The following is a 21,238-nucleotide window of genomic DNA, read 5'->3' on the forward strand; positions in this document are numbered from 1 at the left end:
AGGTGATTGAGTGAAGAAGTATTGGATTTGAGGTACTTGGGGGTAGAAAGAAGATTTATGTGGGGTAAGGGAGATATCTGATCAAAGGTCCTACTGAAAGTTATGAACCTGGAAGCCTGGAAGAATGGCAGTACTCCTAGAGAGAAAGGGGAAAGTTCAATAGGATGATGGGTTGGGAGTGAAGGTGAGATGATGAGCTCTGTTTTGGACTTGTTGAGTTTGAGGTTTCTGAAGACCTTTCTCTTTCTCTTTTTTTTTTTGTTTGTTTGTTTTTTGGAGGGAGAAGGCAGGGCAATTTGGGTTAAGTGACTTGCCCAAGGTCACACAGCCAGTTTTTTGTGTTGTGTCTGAGGCCAGATTTTAACTTAGGTCCTCCTGACTCCAGGGCCGGCACTCTATTCACTGTACCACCTAGCTGCCCCTCAGAAGACCTTTTTCTCCCTATACTATATAAGAAGTATAGGTATCCTTATTCCCACTTTACGAATGGAGAAATTGAGGCACAGAAAAAGTGAAGTGACTTGCCCAGGAACAGAGAGTTAAAAAGTGTTTCAGAAATGATTCAGACCTGTCTCTCCTGACTCACCACCATTGTTTCCATTATAGCAGTCCCGTTCTCGGAGCCCCAATCCCGCAATCCCACAGCTGAAATTTAAACCCAAATTCCTCAACACTCACCATCCCTGGATTTACAAGTCTTGGACTGCTACCCTGAAGGCCTAAGCAGTCCCTGTAGTTAAAAGATGTATTTCCAGAAGGTATCAGAAAAGCTTTATCAGTCAATGCTAAGACCATACTTAGTATATCTTTTGTATCTCCTTACTTTTGTTTATTCCTGAGACCCTACTTTGTATATCCTTTGTTATCAAGTTCCATGTTCCCCCCTCTCCCAACCCTGCTTTCTATATCTTTTCTATCTACTTAGTTGTGTGCATGTTTTTTTTTTTCTCAGATAGAATGTAAGCTCCTTGAGGGCAGGGACTATTTCATCTTTGTCTTGTATCCCAGTCACTTAGCACATAGTAGCATTAATAAATGTTTGTCAGTTGATTGACTGAAGTGGCTTTCCCTGTGCTGTACCCAAAATGTGAACTCTGGATCCAAGGAACTTATACCTTGGTTGGGGAAGAAAGATTTACATACATCAAACAGCAGCCTACGCTATGCTGTGTGGTCGGGTACCTGATGGCATGGTTCAGACTGATTTCATGTGCCAGAGGAGGTCAGAGCAAGGGAAGGCATATTGAAGGAGATAGGACTTGAACTGGGTTCTAGTCTAAGAAGGTATTACAAGTCTGGGAAGCTCGGCATTCATATGTAGCCTTATCAGAATAAAAAAGCATTCCCTATTCAGAGGAGGCATGTGAATTTGCCACATCTAACAAGTCATGTATGTGTCTAAGAAACAGAAAACCAGGTGGCATTTTCCTTGCACTTTTATCAAGACCAACTTTTAGTTACTGGATAGCTTTTGGTTTTGTGGGTATTTTTTTTTAACATGGTAGAGTAGGCAAGCTTGTCATAGAAACTAATTGGATTAAAGTAATATTTCACTGCCTGCATTCCCGGCTTGGAAATTGGAATCACTGAATGCTGATTATACTGACTTGTGAAGGGAAGCTTTTCTTTCAGCAGCCAGTGATATCATCCAGGCACTATTTCCCTCCCCATCTTCGCCTTCCTGAATTCAAACCCCACAGTGACTCCATTGATTGGTCACCCGATGCTTCCTTTTCCAAACATTTACCTTGCTCGTCTGGGGTGGGGAGGAAAACAAGCATGCTGGCTCCATTTGATTTAGGATGCTTCATTGCCTGCTCTGTGTTTGTTTTTGGAAGTCAATTAGAGCCCGAGGTTCAGATCAGAGCAGGAATATGACAACTGCTTTAGGATAGACATAAGGGGTTTTCAGACCTTGTCTTGGTGAGATCTTGGGACGGTCCTGTCTACGAACTGATGCCCAGCAATGCTTCCTCAATCTAGTACTGGCAGGCTCCTTTTCATTGGTTTACAGATTTTGAATGTCATATTGAAGCCAGAGGCAGGAATTTTCTTTTTTTCTTAGAGCAGGGAAGTGCCATGGTCAGAATTGTGCATTACAAAGCTTACTCTGACAATTATGGAAAAGGTAGATCAGGAGAGAGAAGATATGGAGGCAGGGAAACCTTTTGGTCTAGGAAAGAAGAGAAAAAAGAAAGGGTGGGATAGAGGACTAGATTTGGAGTCAAGGCACCTGGGATTTGGTCCTGGCTTTACCACTGACCAACTAATTTGAACACATTACTTTCCCTCTGTGGGCCTCAGTTTCCTTGTTTGTTAAATGGGAACAATGATACGTCAGTTTGGTACTTATTAAGCTTTTACTGTGTGCAAAGCACAGGTAAGTGATGGAGATACAAAGAAAAATAATGTCGTCTCATTCTTTAAGGCACTGATGTTTAATGTGGGCCTAGGTACAAAAGTTAGGTGCTACAGTGGGTAGAGCTCTAGATTGGAATCAGGAAGGCCAGAGTTTTTAAATCTAGTCTCACACACGTAAGAACTTCATGACCCAGAAGAAATCACTTAACCTCTGTCTGCCTCAGTTTCCTCATCTGTAAATGGGGATAGTAACAACATCTACCTCACTGGGTTGTCGTGAAGATCAAATTACATATTTGTAAAGTGATTTGTAAAACTAAAAGTGATATACAATTGTTTTTATTATTATCATTACTTTTCAAATAGGGGTGGGGACCTGTGATTTCATTGATGAAGGGAATTACTCTTAGGTGAGGAAATGGCTCTCATCAATACAAATGAAGACCTTCTTTGCAACTCATAGTCTTAAAGAGTTGCCTGGAGTGGAGGGGTCAAACTCCTGGTTAGGGGGATTACAAAGAGCCCACAAAACTCTTTAATATAGCCTGAATAAGATTAAAATGTAATTGGGAAATATTTAACAAAACAAAAATGCAGTGGAATATACATGATGTTAATTTGTGGTTTTCTAAGTCACTCTGAAGCCCTTAGACATCTGTTTCCTATTGAGTTTGATACCAAAGGCCTACAGTACTGAGACTGTTACTTCCCTAGGATCACACAACTAGAGGCTGGCACTGAAGTCTGTTCTTCCTGGATCCCAGACCAGTTCTCTATCCACTATACACCCTGCCTCTTGCTACAATCCAGGCAATACATTCTCCTTATGTCTGCCTGCCTCCCACATCTTCTGTGAGGATGGTATAAGATAATGTCCAGAGAGCCCTTAGTAAACTGATAAGACAGTGTGCATCAGCTATACTCCCACCATAGGTCTCATGGCTGCCAGAAGGTTCAAATAAGACAATGTCAAGTCAGCAAGACTTGACAAATATTTATTTATTAAACATCTACTGTGTGCCTGGCACTGTGCTAAGTACTAGAGAAACAAGAAAGGGGGGGAAAAAACCAGTCCCTAGCATCAGAGAGCTTATAATCTAATAGGGAAGGGGGAATACAACATGCAAAAAACTGTACAAAGAAGATATATAATGGAGAAAATCTTAGAGAGAAGATGCTAACATTAAAAGGTATCCCTTGCTGCAGAAGGGGGAATTTTAGCTGAAGCTTGAAAGAAACCAGCAAAGGTGAGGAGCCAGATCATTCTGGGCATGGGAGTCAGTCAGTGAAAATGCTTGGATTCAGGAGATAGGGATGTCTTACGTGAGGAATTGAAAGCCTGTGTCACTGGGTTACATAGTATGTGGGGTAGAGTTAGGTATAATAAGAGTGGAAAAGGTAGGAAAGAGCCAGGTTATAAAGGGCTTTAAGCGCCAAACAGAGGATTTTATACTCAATCCTAAAAGTAACAGGGAACCACTGAAGTTGATTGAGTGGGGGGTTGCAGAGGTGGGAGACATGATCAGACCTGTGCGTTATAGAAAGATAACTTTGTGAGGGGTGAGGGGATAAGTGCCTGTACCAGGGCAGGTGAACAGGTGGTCACAGCATCAGAGGAAAGGAGGCGGCGGCATGTATGGGAGTTGTTACAAAGGCAGAATCAGCAGGAATTGGCCATTGATTGGATATAGGGGTTGGGAAAGAGTTCGGATTGGAGGGCAATACCTCTATTATGATTCTGGATGATTAGGAAGATGCTGGTGCTCTCAGCAGTAATGGGGACATTGTGGGGAGGGGAAGGGAAGTCTGGTTCAGTTTTAGATGTGTTGAGTTTAAACTTTGTATGGGATGTCCAGTTCAAGGTATTAGAGATACTTGGAAGTGTGAAGCTGGAGGTCAGGAGAGAGGAGTTAGCAGGTGATCCCTAACGTTCTTTCCAGTCCTAAATTCCATACTTCCAAGGGGAATAGACAGGGAGTGCCACAGGAAGCCAGGGCAAAAGTGAGAGCACTCTCCGTTCCTGGAATATCCAGCTTTCCTATCTTGGCCCTTAGAAAGCTGTCTGGAGCCTCAGTTTAAGTGTTACCTTCCCCCACAACCTAAAAATCAGTCCTCCCTTCTCAGATTGTCTTAGAGCGCTTTGAATTTGTCCTTTGTGCCTATCACATACTTAAAAATTTTTTTTACTCATTTTATTTTTAATTTATGGAATAAAACAAGCATTTTAATAATGTAGTATAATAAGAAAGATGATTGCGCATTAAACTGCTAACCTATTATGGATAAATTGCTATTTCCTATAAATATAAAATAAAGTTATCCTGTATCTTTTTCCTTTTTCCCCTTCACCCTCTCCCCAGAGATGGTTATCATCAGACACAAATGTGTGTGTATGTATGTATCTGTAAAATCATTCTATACATACTTCTATTTATCAGTTTTTTCTCTGAATGCAGGTAGTGCCTTCCTTCATATGTCCTTTGTAGTTAATTGTGGTATTTATAATAGTCAAAAATGACTTACTCAAAGTTGTTTTTAAAAGACTATCACTCTTCAGATTAGAGGAGGGGATATCCTGCGGGATTGCTATTTTAAGGCTGTGGGTAGGGGAAAAATGGGGAGAAAATTTGTAACTCAAAATCTGGTAGAAATGAATGATGTAAATCAGAAGTTAATAAAGCATTTGAAAAAGAAAAGACTATCGCTCTTACTGTATACCACATTCTCTTGGTTCTGCTCACTTCACTCTTCATTATTTTAGGCAAGTCTGTCCATGTTTTTCTAAGATATTATATATAAAATATACATATATTTTTCAATTTTATAAATTATTGGCTTCTTTTGCTATTACATTCCCATACTTATGTGTAGAATATAATTATTTGGCAATTATTTTCCCTTTTCTTTTTACTTGTATCCACAGTGTGCCTGGCACATAGTAGGCTCTTTATATAATACTTGTTTATTGAGAGATTGATGGCATGTGTTGCAAGAAAACATAATACCTGCCCTCAAGGAATTTAACTGTCAGTGGGGGTCTGACTGAGGGCCTTTAACATTGTTCATTGAACTGAATAAATGCTCATTGAACTGAATTAAATTGAGTCTCACATGCAAACTGACCTTGAGCTCCAATTCTCCTTAACCTTCTTCTTCCTGATAGAGGCAGAGGGAAAGGAAATTGCCTCCTTTATCCCTTTGAGGTGGCATTCACTTCCCCATACTCTGTGGTCTTCTCTCTTTCAGAACTACATGAATCCTCTGAAGCTGGTGCTGAGCCCTCTGGACATGACAGCCATCTTTATCAACCTGGAGGTAAGAGCCTCAAAGAGGATGTGCTTCTTCTTTCCAAGCCTTTGACCTTATGGACCCACTGGCTCTCACCTTATGAAGATGACCTGGAGTATTACTGGTGCCCAGTGCTCCTGGCACATTAATACCTAGATCAGATGCGTGGCACTATAATCCCAAAGATGATTTCCTAGTGATCCCTGGGTTTTGCTGCTAGAGACTCATTGCTTCTGTCTCTCTAACAATTTCTTTTTTTGAAAGGCAGTCAGCAGGGAGCGGCTAGGTGGCTCAGTGAATAGAATACCAGCCCTGGAATCAGGAGGACCTGAGTTCAAAGTTGGCCTTAGATACTTTACACAAAACCTAGCCATGTGACCTTGGGCAAGTCACTTAACCCCAGTTGCCCTCCAAAAAGCAAACAAACAAACAAAACAAAATGAAAGGCAGTCAGACATAGTCTATCCATGTCTACGAAGTAGACCTAATCCTTCCTGTCTCACCCAGGGCTTATGTGAGAACATACAAGGAAAGGATGAGACACAGCATCTTTTAAGGTATAAAAAGCTAGCCTCTTAGTCAAGAAGGCTTGTCTTCAAATCTTGCCTCTGACATTGGTTTTATGACCCTTGGCAAGTCACAACTTTTCAGTACACCAGGCAACGAAGGTGTCACCCTGCACTGGTAAAGTAAGTTTCTTAGATGGAGCTCCTGACAATGGGAGAAATCACAGGTTTTGCTTTTGGAAAAGTAGTATTAGAAAGGGTAAAAAAACATGATAGGACTTTGAGTCCTTTGGAAAAGAGGAGCTGTGAGAATTTGAAGGAATATAAAGGAAGTCTGTGACCAACAGGAGCTTCCTTAATAGCCAGAGATAGACATTTCTCTGCATTTTTGGAGGAAGTGGTTTACAGGTGTACACCCATGGAGCTTCACATAAACATAATTACTATAGGGAAGTGAGAAATAATTGGGCCCAGTGTCTCAGAACACATACATCAGTGGAGTTTCTCAGAAAACATATGCCAGATTTGTAGCTCAGCTATTCCGCACTTGCTGCAGTAGCCAGGGGATGTGAACAGCTGATGCACTACGTGGATCTCTGTAATGAAATGCCAAAAGAAAGGCAACTTCCCAGGTTCAAAATACCAGCATAGGTGCTCTCCATTTTATTGAGTAACAAACCCAGAACAGAGAAGATCAAAACATGACATCATTCAAAATACAGCATTTACTAAGTGTGATTAAATAATCTCCAAGTACTACCCCACCCCAGGATCTTCCAATCATTCAATCAATTACAAAGTCCCTGTTCTAAATACTTCTCCACCCCTAGGCTATACCTTAATTAAGTCCACCACAAAGCCCCTCTTCTCAAATGGAGATTAGTTTCCAAACATAAGGTCAAAAGTTCCCCACCCCTGGATCACAATTGAATCTACCCCAGAGTTACATCAAGTTTAAACACAGCACTTAATACCCAAATGGAGGTCTTTTCTTCATCTTGACAGGAGGCAAGTTCTCAGCAATCCTAGTTCCTGGGGAGACAAGGCTTAGCAAGGCCATAAGATACATTGCCAGTCCCTTCATGAATTTATCCTCTGTCTGTAGAACAGTCCTAGAACCCCTGAACACATTAGCAAAGCCCTCTCCCAGGATTTCTGTAAACATACAACAAGAAAATCCTTCTTCAGGGCTTCTGAACCAACAGAAAGGCTCCCAGACCCCTGCAACAACAGCACTGTCCTTCACCAGTGGACAGTATTCATTCTGTCTGCAGGACAGTCTCCAGACCCCTGCAACAACAGCACTGTCCTTCACCAGTGGACAGTATTCACTCTCTGTCTGCAGGACAGTCTCAGGGCTTCTTAGCGAACAGCCAGGTTCCAGGACTTCTTCAACAAAAGGACTGTCTTTCACCAGTGGACAAATCTGGCAAAACAACATCAAAACAGACAGACAAAGTACCAGCAAAACAGCCATGTCTCCAGTCCTTGGCAGCTCAGGGGGCAGGTCTCAAAAGTCCAGGGCAATTCAAAGCGGCCACCAGCAATTCTCTTAGTCTCTCTCTCTCCACGAGGTGCTGCTTCCAAAAAAAAATCTTCCGCCTCTCTCTAGTGTCTCTCCAAATCTACATCACCAGCTCCTCCCAGTTCAGGACTTTCTTTTCACATCAACAAGCCCATCCCACAGGTGGGATTAACAAACTCTGGGTTTTAACACAATCAATTTGAAAACCAAGCCAATACAGGGGAATCTTTAATTGCCATTACTATCACAATCTCCTGCTCGGGCTTCCCTCTTTCTCATTGGCCCTAGGAGGCAAAGAACATCTGGGCTTTATCTCTCCAAGTGAGAGCCTGGCCACCAAGACCTGCAGCTCCTCCCACTCCCCATCATGCACACTCATTGAGGTAAGGACAGTGGGAGATGGTGCCTGTCTTGAGTTCTGCCTGGAAGCACATAGTGGGCCTTATAGGAAACAGGGATGGCCTTTACAATCCACTGTCCAGAAATCCAGTTTATACTTAAGCAAGAGCCTTTTATCAGTCCACTGCTCTGTCCTTCATTGAGAAAGGGCTTGGGAGGGGCCACACTATAAATATAGTAAGGAGCATTTCCAGTCTGGTGTCATACGCTTGAATCCAGTGACACTGGCCTCCTGCTGTTCTCAAACATGACACTCCATCTCCTAACTCCATTAGACTTAGGGATAGGTGAACAGTCTGGGAATAAACAAGTGATAGAGAGCAGAGTCAGGTTTAACTCCAGACATTTTCAGGGGCTGTTTTCCATGCCCCACACACTCTCTTTCTTTGTTTCTACCTCCTGGCTTCCTTCAAGTCTCAGCTAAAGTCCTACCCTCTGAAAGAAGCCTTTCCCGATCCCCCTGTTGATTATCTCCACTTTATTCTGGCTGTATCCCATTTGTCCTTAATTGTTTGCATGTTGTCTCCCCATTGGACTATGAGCTCTTGGAGGGCAAGAACTGTCTTTTTCCTTTTTTTTTGTTCCCAGCACTTAACACAGTGCCTGGCACTTAGTAGGTATTTGATAAATGCTAGTTAAGTGACTGACAGCAGAGAACTAGCCTGGGAGTCAGAAGGACCTAGATTCAGGTCTCTCCTCTGACACAGGATAACTTAATGATCCTGGTTAAGTTAGCCTCTCAGTGCCTCAGGGAACTTTAGGCAGCTCTCTGAGATTATAAATTATGGAGGAGGTGCCAGCCTGCATTGGCAGAAAGAATTCCCTTATCCAGGAGTTAGTTCCTGCTATCAATGAAATCCCAGGTCTAGTCCCTGATCCCTATCCCATGAACAAGGCACAATGCTAAATGCTGGGGGATACGAAGGTAAATTAGACTCAGTTCCTACTCTCAGAGAGTTTGCATTATAAGTGGTGGTAGAGTTTAATATAATAATATTTATCACATATATGCATATATCATAAATTATATTTTATTATACATGACAATTGCATATAAAATATATAATAATTATACATAGAATAACATATAATAAATAATTATGTTATCAAGAAGAGTAAAATGAATGCAAAGGAAAAATCCCAGCAGAGTACTATGAGGAATTTGATGGAGGGTAAGATCACCTTGAGGTGATCTTTGTGCGATGATGCACTAGGTTAGGCACTGGGGATACACAGTACATATTTAATAAGTACTTGTTCAATTGAATTGAACTTTCCAATGTGGGCATATTTACAAGGGATGTGTGGGAAGGCTTCAGGCTTCACAGAGGAAGTTTATCAAGGATAGATGGATGTCAAGCTCAGAGACAAGATTTCAAACTCATCTTGAAAACCAAGTTGACTAATACATCCATTTTTTAAAGTCAGATAATATTTCTTGTTTTGTTTGTTTTGTGCTTTTTGGAGGGCAATTGGGGTTAGGTGACTTGCCCAAGGTTACACGGCTAGGTTTGTGTGTGTGTGTTAAGTGTCTGAGGCTGAATTTGAACTCAGGTCCTCCTGACTCCAGGGCCGGTGCTCTATTCACTGTGCCACCTAGCCGCCCTCAGATAATATATCTAAAGTAAATCTCTCCTGATCCTCTATTCATACCCCAATGATGAGATTAAAAGCATTTCTAGTGGGGAATAGGACCTGAACTGACTTTCTGAGTTTTTCTCTCTTTCAGTGATGGCTTAGGGAAGAAATGGCCCAAGAGACTAGCCAACAACAGTTTGTGTTATTCCATCTTTGTTCATTTGCAGTGCCCAGGGCTGCTAAGGGCTGACTGTGTGTTATGACAGGCTAATGTATGCTGTTTGGACGGCTCCCATTAGGTTTAGTAAAGGGACTTTAATATGCTCAAAACTCCTATGTATATTTATCATTGTATAACCTTCTAACTTAATTACACATGAGTATTTATGGTGATTCAGGGATACATCTTGCTAGAGTCTCTTACATTACAACATTTAATGGGGATGAAAAGAGACCAGAAGATTGTTTACAAGAATTGTGAACCCTTCCTGCATGGTGTCTGTATGGTAACATGCTGCCTGTTCCTTCATCACAGGACTTAATTAAAGTGCACAACAGCTTCCTAAGGGCCATTGATGTATCGATGATGGCTGGCGGGAGCAGCCTGGCCAAAGTCTTTCTAGAATTCAAAGAAAGGTGAGTTGCTTGGGGTTTGGGCCTCAGTTTTCTCATCGATTAAATGGGAATAATGTTTTTCCTGCCTTATTCGTGTATCAAATGAGATCATGTATGTGAAAGCTTTTTTGAAAATTGTAAAATGATATATAGATACACATGATTATTATTAAGACATTCGTCTCGGGTTTCTTTCCTTTCTCAAGATAAGAGGCAGTGGTAAGATTGAACAAATTTCATTCCATATGGAAATTCCTAGTGGATAAACTGGTGACCGAGAAACTGCTCATAGGCTATTTAGTCATTTCCTAAGTTTTCTGGAAAATTAAGTTGTATTCATCAAATGAGAGATTTGTAAAGCACTTAGCCCACCCTCCAGCACATAGTAGTTGCTATACAAATGTTTATTACTTCTTCTCAAAGAAGAGTTATGTCATGGACAGTGAGTGACCCAGACAAAGAGGATTTCCACTGGCTCAGAACATTAGAGCAAGAAGGGACCTTAGAAGACCCTCTCATCCAATCATCTCATTACAGATTTTGGGGAAGTGACTTGACCAAAGTCATCCAGCTAGTTATAGTGGAAAATTAGTACTTGAACAGCAATAACTTGCTTCTTAGCCTTATATTATGGCAAGCACTCAAGAGCTCCCAAATCTTCCCCTTTTCCTCTTTGCAGCTGCCCAGTATGAATACCCAGGAAGCCTAAAAAAAGTTGAAATGGTTAGATATGATGAATAAAAATCCTTTAATATTCGTAATCTAATCAGTGGCTAGGCTTCAGCTGTGGAATGATGCCAGGGGGAATTAAACCGGTGTCTAGACATAAAAATATCATTCAGCAGTCAATAACTCCAGAAATATCATCTGCATTAATAACCGACCATTAGGTTAGATATTCCATTATGCATGATGCTCCTTTTAGAAAGTAAATATTTATGATGAGAAGATAGCAAAACTAATTTACAAAAAAATGCAGAAGACAGGTTGATCTCTTTTATGGGACACTCATTTGCTTATTTCTCTCCCTTCCTTACGCTCCTCCCTTCTTAATAAATAATTCCATATTACTGTAGTGGTAGAAACCAGCCTTCTGCTCTTTCCACTTTGTTGTTTTAGGTTAATAAACAATAGGGTTAAGGACTCTATGGTAAGGGCAGTTCTTGGGGACTAGAATCCAGGCTGTCAGTCGGGATGGAGGGCAGGGAGCTTTTAGCTGTCAATGGTTAGGGAAAACCAAAAGCCTTCAAAAGAAGCAAGTCACAGTCAACAGGTCTCAACAGCCAAGTCAAGCAGAAATTAAGAAGTACTTTACAGTTTTCAAAGCACTTATATATAGAATTAGAACTAGAGATGGAAGGAACCTCAGGGGCCATTTAGCCAAACCCCCTCATTTTACGAATGAAGAAATTGAAGCCCAAGGAGGTTAATTAACTTTCACAAGGTCAAAGATTTGGTTGATTCAGAGTTGGTAAGGTCCTAAGATGCCAGTGAATTCAACTCCCTATCCCCCTCCTTGCCCCTACATTTTTCAGTTAAGAAGACTGAGTCATAGAGAGGTTAAGTGATTACCCAGGGTCACACAACTAGTAGTGTCTGTGGCAGAATCTGAATCCAGGTCCTCCTGCCTCCTATATCCATTATTGTCTGATGCCTTTCTAAGTTCACATAGGTAGGAATTTGAAGATCTTCCCTGCCCATTAATAGACACATAGAGCCCTGGGCCCGAGCTAATCAGGCTTTCTGCTACAGGGAGTTTCCAGTTAAGTGCTGGGGCACAAGGATTTCCAAGCTCCTCAGCACTCAGCCAGTCAGATACCAAATCTTTGTTATATATTCTGGAGGTTGTGTTTTGCTTTGGGGGTTCACTCATGAGAAGGATCTTTTGATTTTCTGCTTGAGACTCTCTGTTCATAGTCACCCTCCCCCACCCCCACTGCTTAGATGTCTGTGCTTCCTCAGTCCAGCGATATATGTAGAGTATATAGCAATATTGCTTTACTCAGACAGTTGGAGTCCTGTCTGTTGGTCTTTGTACTAATTTCTCTGCTTATATTTTCTCCATGTTCAGGGTGCTGACCTTTCCCCCTGAACTAGTGAATATAATTAAAGTAGGTTGTTGACCCCTTTAAAAGTTGCCTTTCCTTAAAAAAAGCAGATCAAAGAACCTGTGCTAGCAGGCCATCCTGGGAGTGCTGGGGTGCTTGCTAATATAGCAACAGATATCAAAGGCAGCATTTGAATCCAGATCTTCTCAAGCCCAGAGCCAGGCTCATTCTCCCTCCCAGGTCCCTCTCTTTTGACCATTTCATGCTACCTCTTACGTGCTCTTGTTGAATACTTAGGAAAACTTCAAAGATAAGTGATCGGGTCTTAAAGGATCATGTACAAAGTGATCACTGCGGTTTGACTTCTAGAGTTTCAGTGTTCCTGCAGAGAATGCATTTCTAAGCATTTCTATTCATAGGTCAGTTAAGGCAGATGGAGGTGGTGGAAGTGGGTGGGTGGGGAGTCTTTGGAACCATCTGGCTTGACCTCTTTTGTCCTGGATCTGTGTTACATGCCTCTGGGGCCATTTCTGGAAGTGTCTTAAAAGGCAAACACTTCATTTTTGGATGGCTGGGACAAGCTGCACCTCCCTTCCCTCCATTCCCCTCTCCTCCAATACATGCACATACATACATTCCATATTTCTGAGGGGTATTTTTCAACCTCAAGAGGAATTCTCTACATCCTCCCCCCCCCCCCTTTTCCCCTAGTCACTTTGCACTCTACTGTGCTATAGGAGAAGCCATAGGGTTTGTTGTTTTGCTGTGTAAGGAGGAAAAGTTAGTGGCTCTTTGAGGGGAGGGAGGGTGGGGTTTGAGGGTCAAGCAGCTCAGTCTGTTTCCCAGATTCCTTTCTTATAAGGAATAAACCATTAGTGCATCTTGTTGCCCTGCCCTGGGGTCTCATTTGGCCCTCCCCCCCATACCCTTAGGCAGCCATCCGCTAACATCACTTATGTTGGTTTGTGGGACACAGAGCTGGGCTAGCAGGCCTGGCATGTGGAGCATGGGGGGAGTCAATTTTAGGTCAGTCCTCTGACCCACTTTTCATACCAAATCCACAAATAAGTTCTTCCACTTGCCTAGGAACCAGCCAGATTCACAGCTGAATTAATCAGCTCTACAGCTGTGCCCTAGACATGCCTGATTGACAGCTACAAATCCTCACCCAGGTGGCAGAGGCTGCTCTCAGGATAGGGAGCCTTCATTAGCCTGGCTGTGTGATTCTGCTCCACAAAGCTGGTGGGAGGAGGTGGGGGTGGGTTGGTGATGGGTGGAAGTGCTGGGGACCATGATTCTTTCTGCATTTCATTATGACAGCTATAGTGTAACAGGTCTGGCTCTGTGCCTCTGTTAGCTAACTGATGACCTTTGTGAGTGAGCCTCTAATTTCCCAGTGCACGGAGATCTCAGCCCTACTTAACCTGCTGTCTGGTTTATCAGACTCTCTTAGTCTTGGCTGCCTAATACTGCTTATCACTGGCCTGATGGATAGATGTGGGAGGAAAAAGAGAGAGCCTGGTATAGGGTCCCCTGCTGCCTTTGATTTCTGACGACTGAGTGGGCTGGAGGTTGAAAGTATATTCTCTGTAAGAGAACCAGGTAGGTATTCTCCAGGAAACTTTGGAGGGGCCTTTGGGTCTGACAGTGCCAGAGCAGGTTTTGATCCCTTGATGTAAGGCTCAGTATTTGGTGTCACTAGTTGTCCTGTACTTAGTGCCTGGTTGGGAGTAGGGGGTGGGAGTAGGTGGGTAAAATAAGATAAAAGTAAACCGGAAAAGTACAGGGAGACAATTTATGAAGGGCTTTGAATGCCAGAGGATTTTATATTTGATGCTGGAGGTGGAATGGAGCCACTGGAGTTGAGTGAGTAGTGGGGTGACATGGTCAAATGTGCATTTTGGGAAGATCATTTTGTTAGGAGGAACTTGTGGCAAGGAGGCGACCAACAGGTTACTGCAACAATCCAGGCACACAGTGATGAGTGCCTGTACCAGGGTGGCAGCACTGTGAGAAAAAAGAAAGGAGTATGCTCAAAGATGCTTTGAAGGTGAAATCGCCAGGCCTTGGCAATATATTGGGTGTGAGGGATAAGAGAGACCCAAAGAGTCATGCATGACACCTGAGTTGTGAGCCTGGGTGAGTAGGAGGAGGGTGCTCATGCCCTCAAAGGGGACCAGTAAAGGGAAATTAAGAAGGGAAGGTTTGGGGCAAAAGATCATGAATTCAGTTTTTGGACATGATGAGTTTAAGATGTGCATGGGACATCTAGTTCAGGATGTCCAACAGGCAGTTTGGAGATGTGAGTCTAGAGGGCAGCTGAGAGGTTTGGGCCTAGAGATAATAACTGAAACTGTGGAAGCTGATGAGGTCACCAAATAAAGTAGTAGAGAGGGAGAAGTGAAGTAGGCCCAGGACATAGTCATAATAGCCCCGTGAAGGAGGTGATGCAGGATTGTGTCATTTTTATCCAGACCTGTGATTTTAGCCACGCAGGGCACTCAGTCTACTCAATCTCAGTCTTAAAGAGTTATCAGGGATGCTGAGGGTTTAAGTGACTTGTGAAGACAGAAGCATGACTTAGGATCTAAGGGACCTCAGAGATCATTGAATCCAAGGTCCCTTATTTTATAAATAAGGAAGCTGAGGCACAGAGATTAAGTAATTTTCCCAGGGTTACACAGTTAGTAATCAGAGGCAGGATTTGAACTCAGATGTCCATGCCCAGCATGCTACTAATGGTGTCAAGCTCAAATAGAAATAGAGGCCACTAATCTGTACATAAAGATCCCTGCAGTTCACATATTTGTAAATTTCTTTCTTTTTCTTTTTCTTTGGAGGAGGGAAGGAAGGCAAGGCAGTTGGGGTTAAGTGACTTGCCCAAGGTCACACAGCTAGTAAGTGTTAAATATCTGAGGCTGGATTTTAACTCAGATCCTCCTGACTCCAGGGCTGGTGCTCTATTCACTGCGCCACCTAGCTGCCCCTCTGCAGTTCACATATTGACTTAGTTTTAAAATGTAATGTTGTTTATATTTTATTGTATTTTTATTGACTTTGTTGAATATTTCCCAACTACATCTTAATCTGATTTGGGCAACACTTGTAACCAACAGACCACATGTTGGACGCCCTCTGTACTATACCACCAAGGTCTTCATGACTCTAAGGCTAGACCTCCATCTACTGCATCTCAGTGACTCTTATTGCAAGAATCATCTCCATTTAGTAGATGAGGAACATAGAGCCCAAGAATGGGAAATGACTCACTTAATGTCACACAGCCAGTGATGTTAGAGTTCAGAAATGCAGATTCCACAAGGGACCCCCGGTTTGGAGGTGTTCAATCAGAAATCAAGTGATCATTTGCCAGAGGTTCCATTTAGGGGGTTTTGAATTGGGTAAAGGGTTAGCTAAGCTTCCTCAGGTAACCTCTGGCTCCGAGGGGCTGTCATAGTTCATCATCAGTGACTTAGCCTTTGGTCCAGTTGTGCTGAAACAACATGGTGAATTCTGAAATCCTAGACATTCTACCCTTGAGTGTAGGGGGATTCAAAGAAATTTTATCCTGAGAAACAACTGTATGAACAATCTTTTTTTGTCCTGGTTCCAGCAATGGACTGTGCTCAATGAATCTATTACTAACTATGACTTACAAGCATAGCCTACATAGCTCCCAGCTTAACATTCCTGCTTCTAAAAGAACTCTGGTCTAAAACTGGCTTGACCCCCCACTTCTGTTTGTCTGGTATCCTCCTCCTTATCTTCATCCCACTCAGACCCCCACTAGTTCTAGTGATTTAATGGGATCACTTTCCCAAATAGCTAACTTTCTAAGACAAAGACTTGTAATTTCCCAACCCTCTTCCTTTACTCTTCCTATAAATCCTTAAGCAAATTACACAGTTATAGAATCAAAGGCTTAGAGCTGTAAGAGACTTTACAGAGCTCAGGTAATCTATTCTGGGTACATTATGAATGATTAGCAAGCAAAAATTTTTGAGAGAGAGTTGAGGGGGAATGAGGATGAGGAAACCAGATCTATGGCCTGATGTCCATTTAGCTCTTTTGGTCTCCCTAAGTGTAGGTATGCATAATTCTGTTTAGGTCTGAGATTGACAGGGCACAGGTATGGCCTGGGCTTGGCTTGCATTTTTTTTTTTTTGAGGTAGTTAGAGTTAAGTGACTTGCCCAGGGTCACACAGCTAGAAAGTGTCTGAGTCTGGATTTGAACTGAGGTTCTCCTGACTCTAGGGCTGGTGCTCTATCCCCTGGGTCACTTAGCAGCCTGTTACTTTGTAAGTTTAATGCTAACTATACAAATTCCATTTTTTTTTTCAATTCAACAAAACATTGCCTATTACAGGCAAGTCTCAGTGCCAGGTATCAGAAATATAGTCATATTCTTCCTGATCTCAAAGAACTTATTTTCTGCTAGAGAGCAGATAGACAGAGCCTTATAGAAAGAGTGAAATTCATTATCCCCTTGGTTTCCTTAGGTATTGAATGAGGCTAATACTAGCACCTGCCTCATTGGGTTGTTGTGAGACTTGAGTGAGATAATATCTGTAAAGGATTTTGCAAGCCATAAAGTGATATAGAAATGTTAGCTGTTATTACTAGTGTTGTTGCTATTAACACTGCTAGGCTCATTCACTCCATTTCCATGGGGCATGGGAGCTATCCACCCACTAAATTTTGAAAAAAAATTTATGGGAGGGCCAGGAGGTGGCTTGGGTTTTTTTTTTTTTTGTTTGTTTGTTTTTTCTTGTCCCCTTTTGAAATGAAGGGAATACAAAGGAACCCAGTTTCTCATAATTACCTGCAGAATTTTTAGCTGCACTGTGGGGAGAAAGGTACAAGAGTAAGTTGAACCCTTTGCTCATTATTTAAGTGAAGATTTGCAGAGGGCTTTCATGCGTAAAGCCTGTCAGAGTAAGATTAAAGGGACATTTTTACCATCTGTGGCTTTCATGAGTTTTCAGAGATAAGGATTCTGAGACAGGTGAATAGTGACTTCGCATTTTGGAATTTGAAACTAGGCGATAAGAGGCAATTAGGAGGTGATTAACATTGATTTGAAGACTGGGGTAGTGGGGCTGAGGCTCAAAAAGAAGTATCTTTTATCTTTAAAGCTCTGTTTTGGTCCTGTTTGGGGACCTAATCCAGAAAGGAGACCTGGTCTCCCTCCATTCTCATTTTAGTAAAGATCAGAGAACAAGTGTGAATTTCAGCTAGACATGCCTGAGGGTAGGGCTTAGATACTGACTTCTAATGGATGGCCCCAGGGCGCTTTCTTCCGGAGCAAAGCTCAAAACGGCTCTGGGCCCCCTGTTGTCTTTACACTTAGCAGGTGGGAGTTGAAAACTTGGATATATGTCTTTGGAAAGTAGAGCATCTGTAGACTAGCCTGACAAATTTTATTCCATGTACAAAAGATGAAGACAAGTAATTGTGTTTAGAGGCCTCCTCTCTTCTGTCTTCCCTTTACATTCTCAGCTAGTTCTTAGGATTTAAGACTAGAAAAGGACCTTAGAAAACATCAGACAGGACTCATGTGATTGTGAATAGAGCAGTGATGTTGGAGTGAGGAGGACCTGAGTTTAAATGCTATCCCAGATGGTGCCTACGTGACCCTGGGCAAGTCATTTATCCATTCTATACTTCAGTTTCTTCATCTGTTCATGAAGTGGGTTGGTTTCAGTGACCTCTGAGGTCCCTTAACACTTCTAAGGCTATGATTTTGTGATTGAGTGTAATCACCTAATTTTACAGATTAAGACCCTTAGGACCAGAATGATCAGGTACTTTGCCTAAGGTTGCACAGGTGTTAAGTACAAGAACCAGGCCCTGAACCCAGGTTCTCTAACTTGGAAGGCAGTGCTCTTTCCTCCATATTATGTCTGTCTCTCTGTAGATCATTCCCAATCTATTCCCACAAATCCATTCTATTACCAAGTCATGTTTCTAGCTTCATAACGTCTCTTATATGTCTCATCTCCACTCACACAGCTGCCATACTGGGACAGGCCCTCATTATCTCCTATCAGGACAATTGCTTTAGCCTTTTTTGGTCTCAGTCATTCTCAAGTCTCTCTTTGCTCTAGTGTGTCCCTCATTCAGCTGCCAGAGTGATTTTCCTAGAGTGCAGATCTAACCATGTCACCACCACCATGACCACCGCCCCTCAGTTAACTACAATGGCTCCCTGGTACCTCCAAGATCAAATATAAAAGCTATGGTTCGCTTTCACAGCCTTCACCATTTGACCCCTTCCTTCCCTTCCAGTCTTCTTTGCACTTTGCTCTCCTCCCTATACTCTGTGACCTAATGGTCCTGGTCTTATTGCAATTCTTCATGCCAGACATTCCATCCCTTGACTCCATGCCTTTCAGCTGAATGCCCCCCACCCCCTTGCAGTGCCTAGAGTGCTCTTTCTCATCACCTCTGCCCCCTGGCTTCTCTGAAGACTCATCTCAAATGCCTTCTACAGAGACCTTCTCCCCAACTCCCCCCCCCCCTTTTCTGGCACCTTTCCTCTGAGATTTTTGTTGTGATTGAGTCATTACAGTTGTGCCTGACTCTCTGTGACCCCATTTGGGGTTTTCTTGACAATGATACTGCATTGGTTTGCCATTTCCTTCTTTAGCTCATTTTACAGATGGGAAAACTGAGGCCAATCAGGTTTCCCAGGGTCACACAGCTAGTATGTCTGAGACCACATTTGAATCAGGTCTGGCACTCTATCCACTGTGCCACCTAGCTGTCTGCTCCTCTAAAGTTACTTTCCATTTATTCCATATATATCTTGTATGTACAATTTGTTGTATGTTCTCTCCTCCTTGAGAATAGAGACTGTTTTTATAGCACAATGCCTGGCACACAGCAGGTACTCAATAAATGCCTATTGATTAACTAAGCTCTCTTCAAAGCCCAGTCTTGTATTTTCAGCTCCCTGGATGTCCCACCTAGTCCCCAAGCTCAGCCAGAGTCATCATCTTTTCCCTCCTATCCCTGTCCCCAGTCATGAATATACCTCAACATCCTGTGTGTTCTATCTCTGCCTCTTTTCTGTTCCCCCTGCTGCTGCTGTGGTCCAGATCCATAGCATCTCTCACTTGGTCTGTTGAAATAACCTCCTAACTAACCTCCTTGCCTCCAATCTTCACATCCTCTAAATCATCCTTCTAAACCCCTCCCAAGGTCATCTCAGAACACAACTCTGATCATTTCGCTCCTGTGGTCAAATTATTTCTTTCAATGGACTCTTAAGAATCTTCCTTCTGTCCTAACCTGCCTCCCTGGACTTACAGGATTTTGGATTTAAAGATAGAAAGAACTTTACAAAAGTCATCTAGTCCACAGACCTAGCAATCTGCAGCGACTTACCCAGGGTACCACATACAGCCAGGAAGGAGCAGAATTGGAATTCAAATACAGATCCTGACTTCAGGTCCTGAGACCTTTTCACTGTGCTATGTTGCTTCCAACCTCCTAATTTTACAGTTGGGGAAACTGAAGCCCCAAGAGGTAAGGGGACTTGCCCAAGGTCACCCAGGTGGTAAGAAGGAGAAACAAGATTTGAACTACAAATCTGATACTCTTTCTGTTGTTTCCCCCACCCCCAGCCTCTTTTCCTATTTCAGGGTAGCTCTTCTCTCATTTTTAGTCTGATTTAGAAAACTTACATTTCCCCTATAAATGTTTTGTGTGTGTATACACACATGTGCATGTTGGGGATCAGGTGATGCTATCACTTTCCAAATGGTGAGAGATTTATGGATGTTTTCCCAGTGAAGAGAGAAGTCAGTTTACATCAGCACACTACTAATCCTCTAGTTAATATACACATTAGATACACAAAGGGTCAGATCATATTGCTCCCAGTAACCCCATCCTGAAAATGCCTGCAGCTTCATGGCTAGTTAATAAAGTGGGCTGGCCCCATCCCCAGATACCAATCTTGTCTCCGGGTCCCCACTCCATTTACCACAAGCTTTCAGGATTCAAGCAAAGGGGACTAATGGGAGTTGAGTTAGACTTTCACAGTGCCATGAAGCTTGAACGCAGTCTAAAATTACCTCCCCACAGTCTACAGCACTTTGGAGTTTTCCATTCCACCAGGGTAAGACATTTTTATTACCCTGTGTGAGTGACTTCCCTTGGTGGTGACAATTATTGAAATCCTCCGCAGTGATATTTCTTCAAACTCTCATTTAGAGCACATTTGCAAGCCAACTCTGGGAGCCGCTGTTGCTGTGCAAGGAATATTAAGGATGAGAAGTCAGAGGGCAGTTGAGTGACTAACATAATTTGATGATTTTTTTCCCCGTGTGATACTCCCAGAAACATCAAACGGCAGCTTCAAAATGAATGGCTTCCAAAAAGTCAAAATACTTCAGCTGCAGCTCACCTCTCACCCTCCTCCTCCTCAAATTCTGGATTCCCTCAGTTAGATCACATCCCAGACTCTGCCTACAAAGCTGTGCATCTGGTTTCTATCTAGCCAAGTCAGGACAGGCATTAATTCGGTTTTGTAAATGTCTTCTCAGCAAAGTGATTTGTCCGGGTCCTGGGGTTCAAGCTGTTTGCTACAGAGTAGTATTTGGAATGAGGTTACCATCAGATGGACCCTATGAAAGAAAGGAAGGAAAAATACAAGCCTTTATTAAGTGACTACAATGTTTCAGGCACTGTGCTAAGTGTTTTATAAACATTATCTCATTAGATTATCAGAAGATCATCATACCTGGGAGGTAGGTTTTATTATCAGCCCCATTTACAGTTGAGGAAACTGAGGCAGACAGAAGTTAACTTGCCCAGGATCATACAACTGTTAGGTATCTTAGATTTTGAGACCAGGGTTGTCCTGACTTCCCCAGCACTTTATGGGACAACCTCACACCAAAGCTCCAGTT

At 42.5% G+C, this 21,238-nt stretch overlaps 1 protein-coding gene across 1 annotated transcript in view; it reads left to right on the forward strand.

Annotated features, from left to right (window-relative positions):
• Positions 1-21,238, forward strand: part of VAV2 (vav guanine nucleotide exchange factor 2) — a 469,223-nt gene that overhangs the window by 382,314 nt on the left and 65,671 nt on the right. The window contains exons 7-8 of the mRNA XM_069069239.1: positions 5,608-5,676; positions 10,193-10,293. Coding sequence (XP_068925340.1) covers positions 5,608-5,676; positions 10,193-10,293 — 170 coding nt within the window. The remainder of the gene's footprint in view (positions 1-5,607; positions 5,677-10,192; positions 10,294-21,238) is intronic.

This window comes from Petaurus breviceps, unplaced genomic scaffold (assembly GCF_028583685.1).
Source record: "Petaurus breviceps papuanus isolate PSGF00001 unplaced genomic scaffold, PetGlider_PUasm1.0 90779, whole genome shotgun sequence".
NCBI lineage: Eukaryota > Metazoa > Chordata > Mammalia > Diprotodontia > Petauridae > Petaurus > Petaurus breviceps.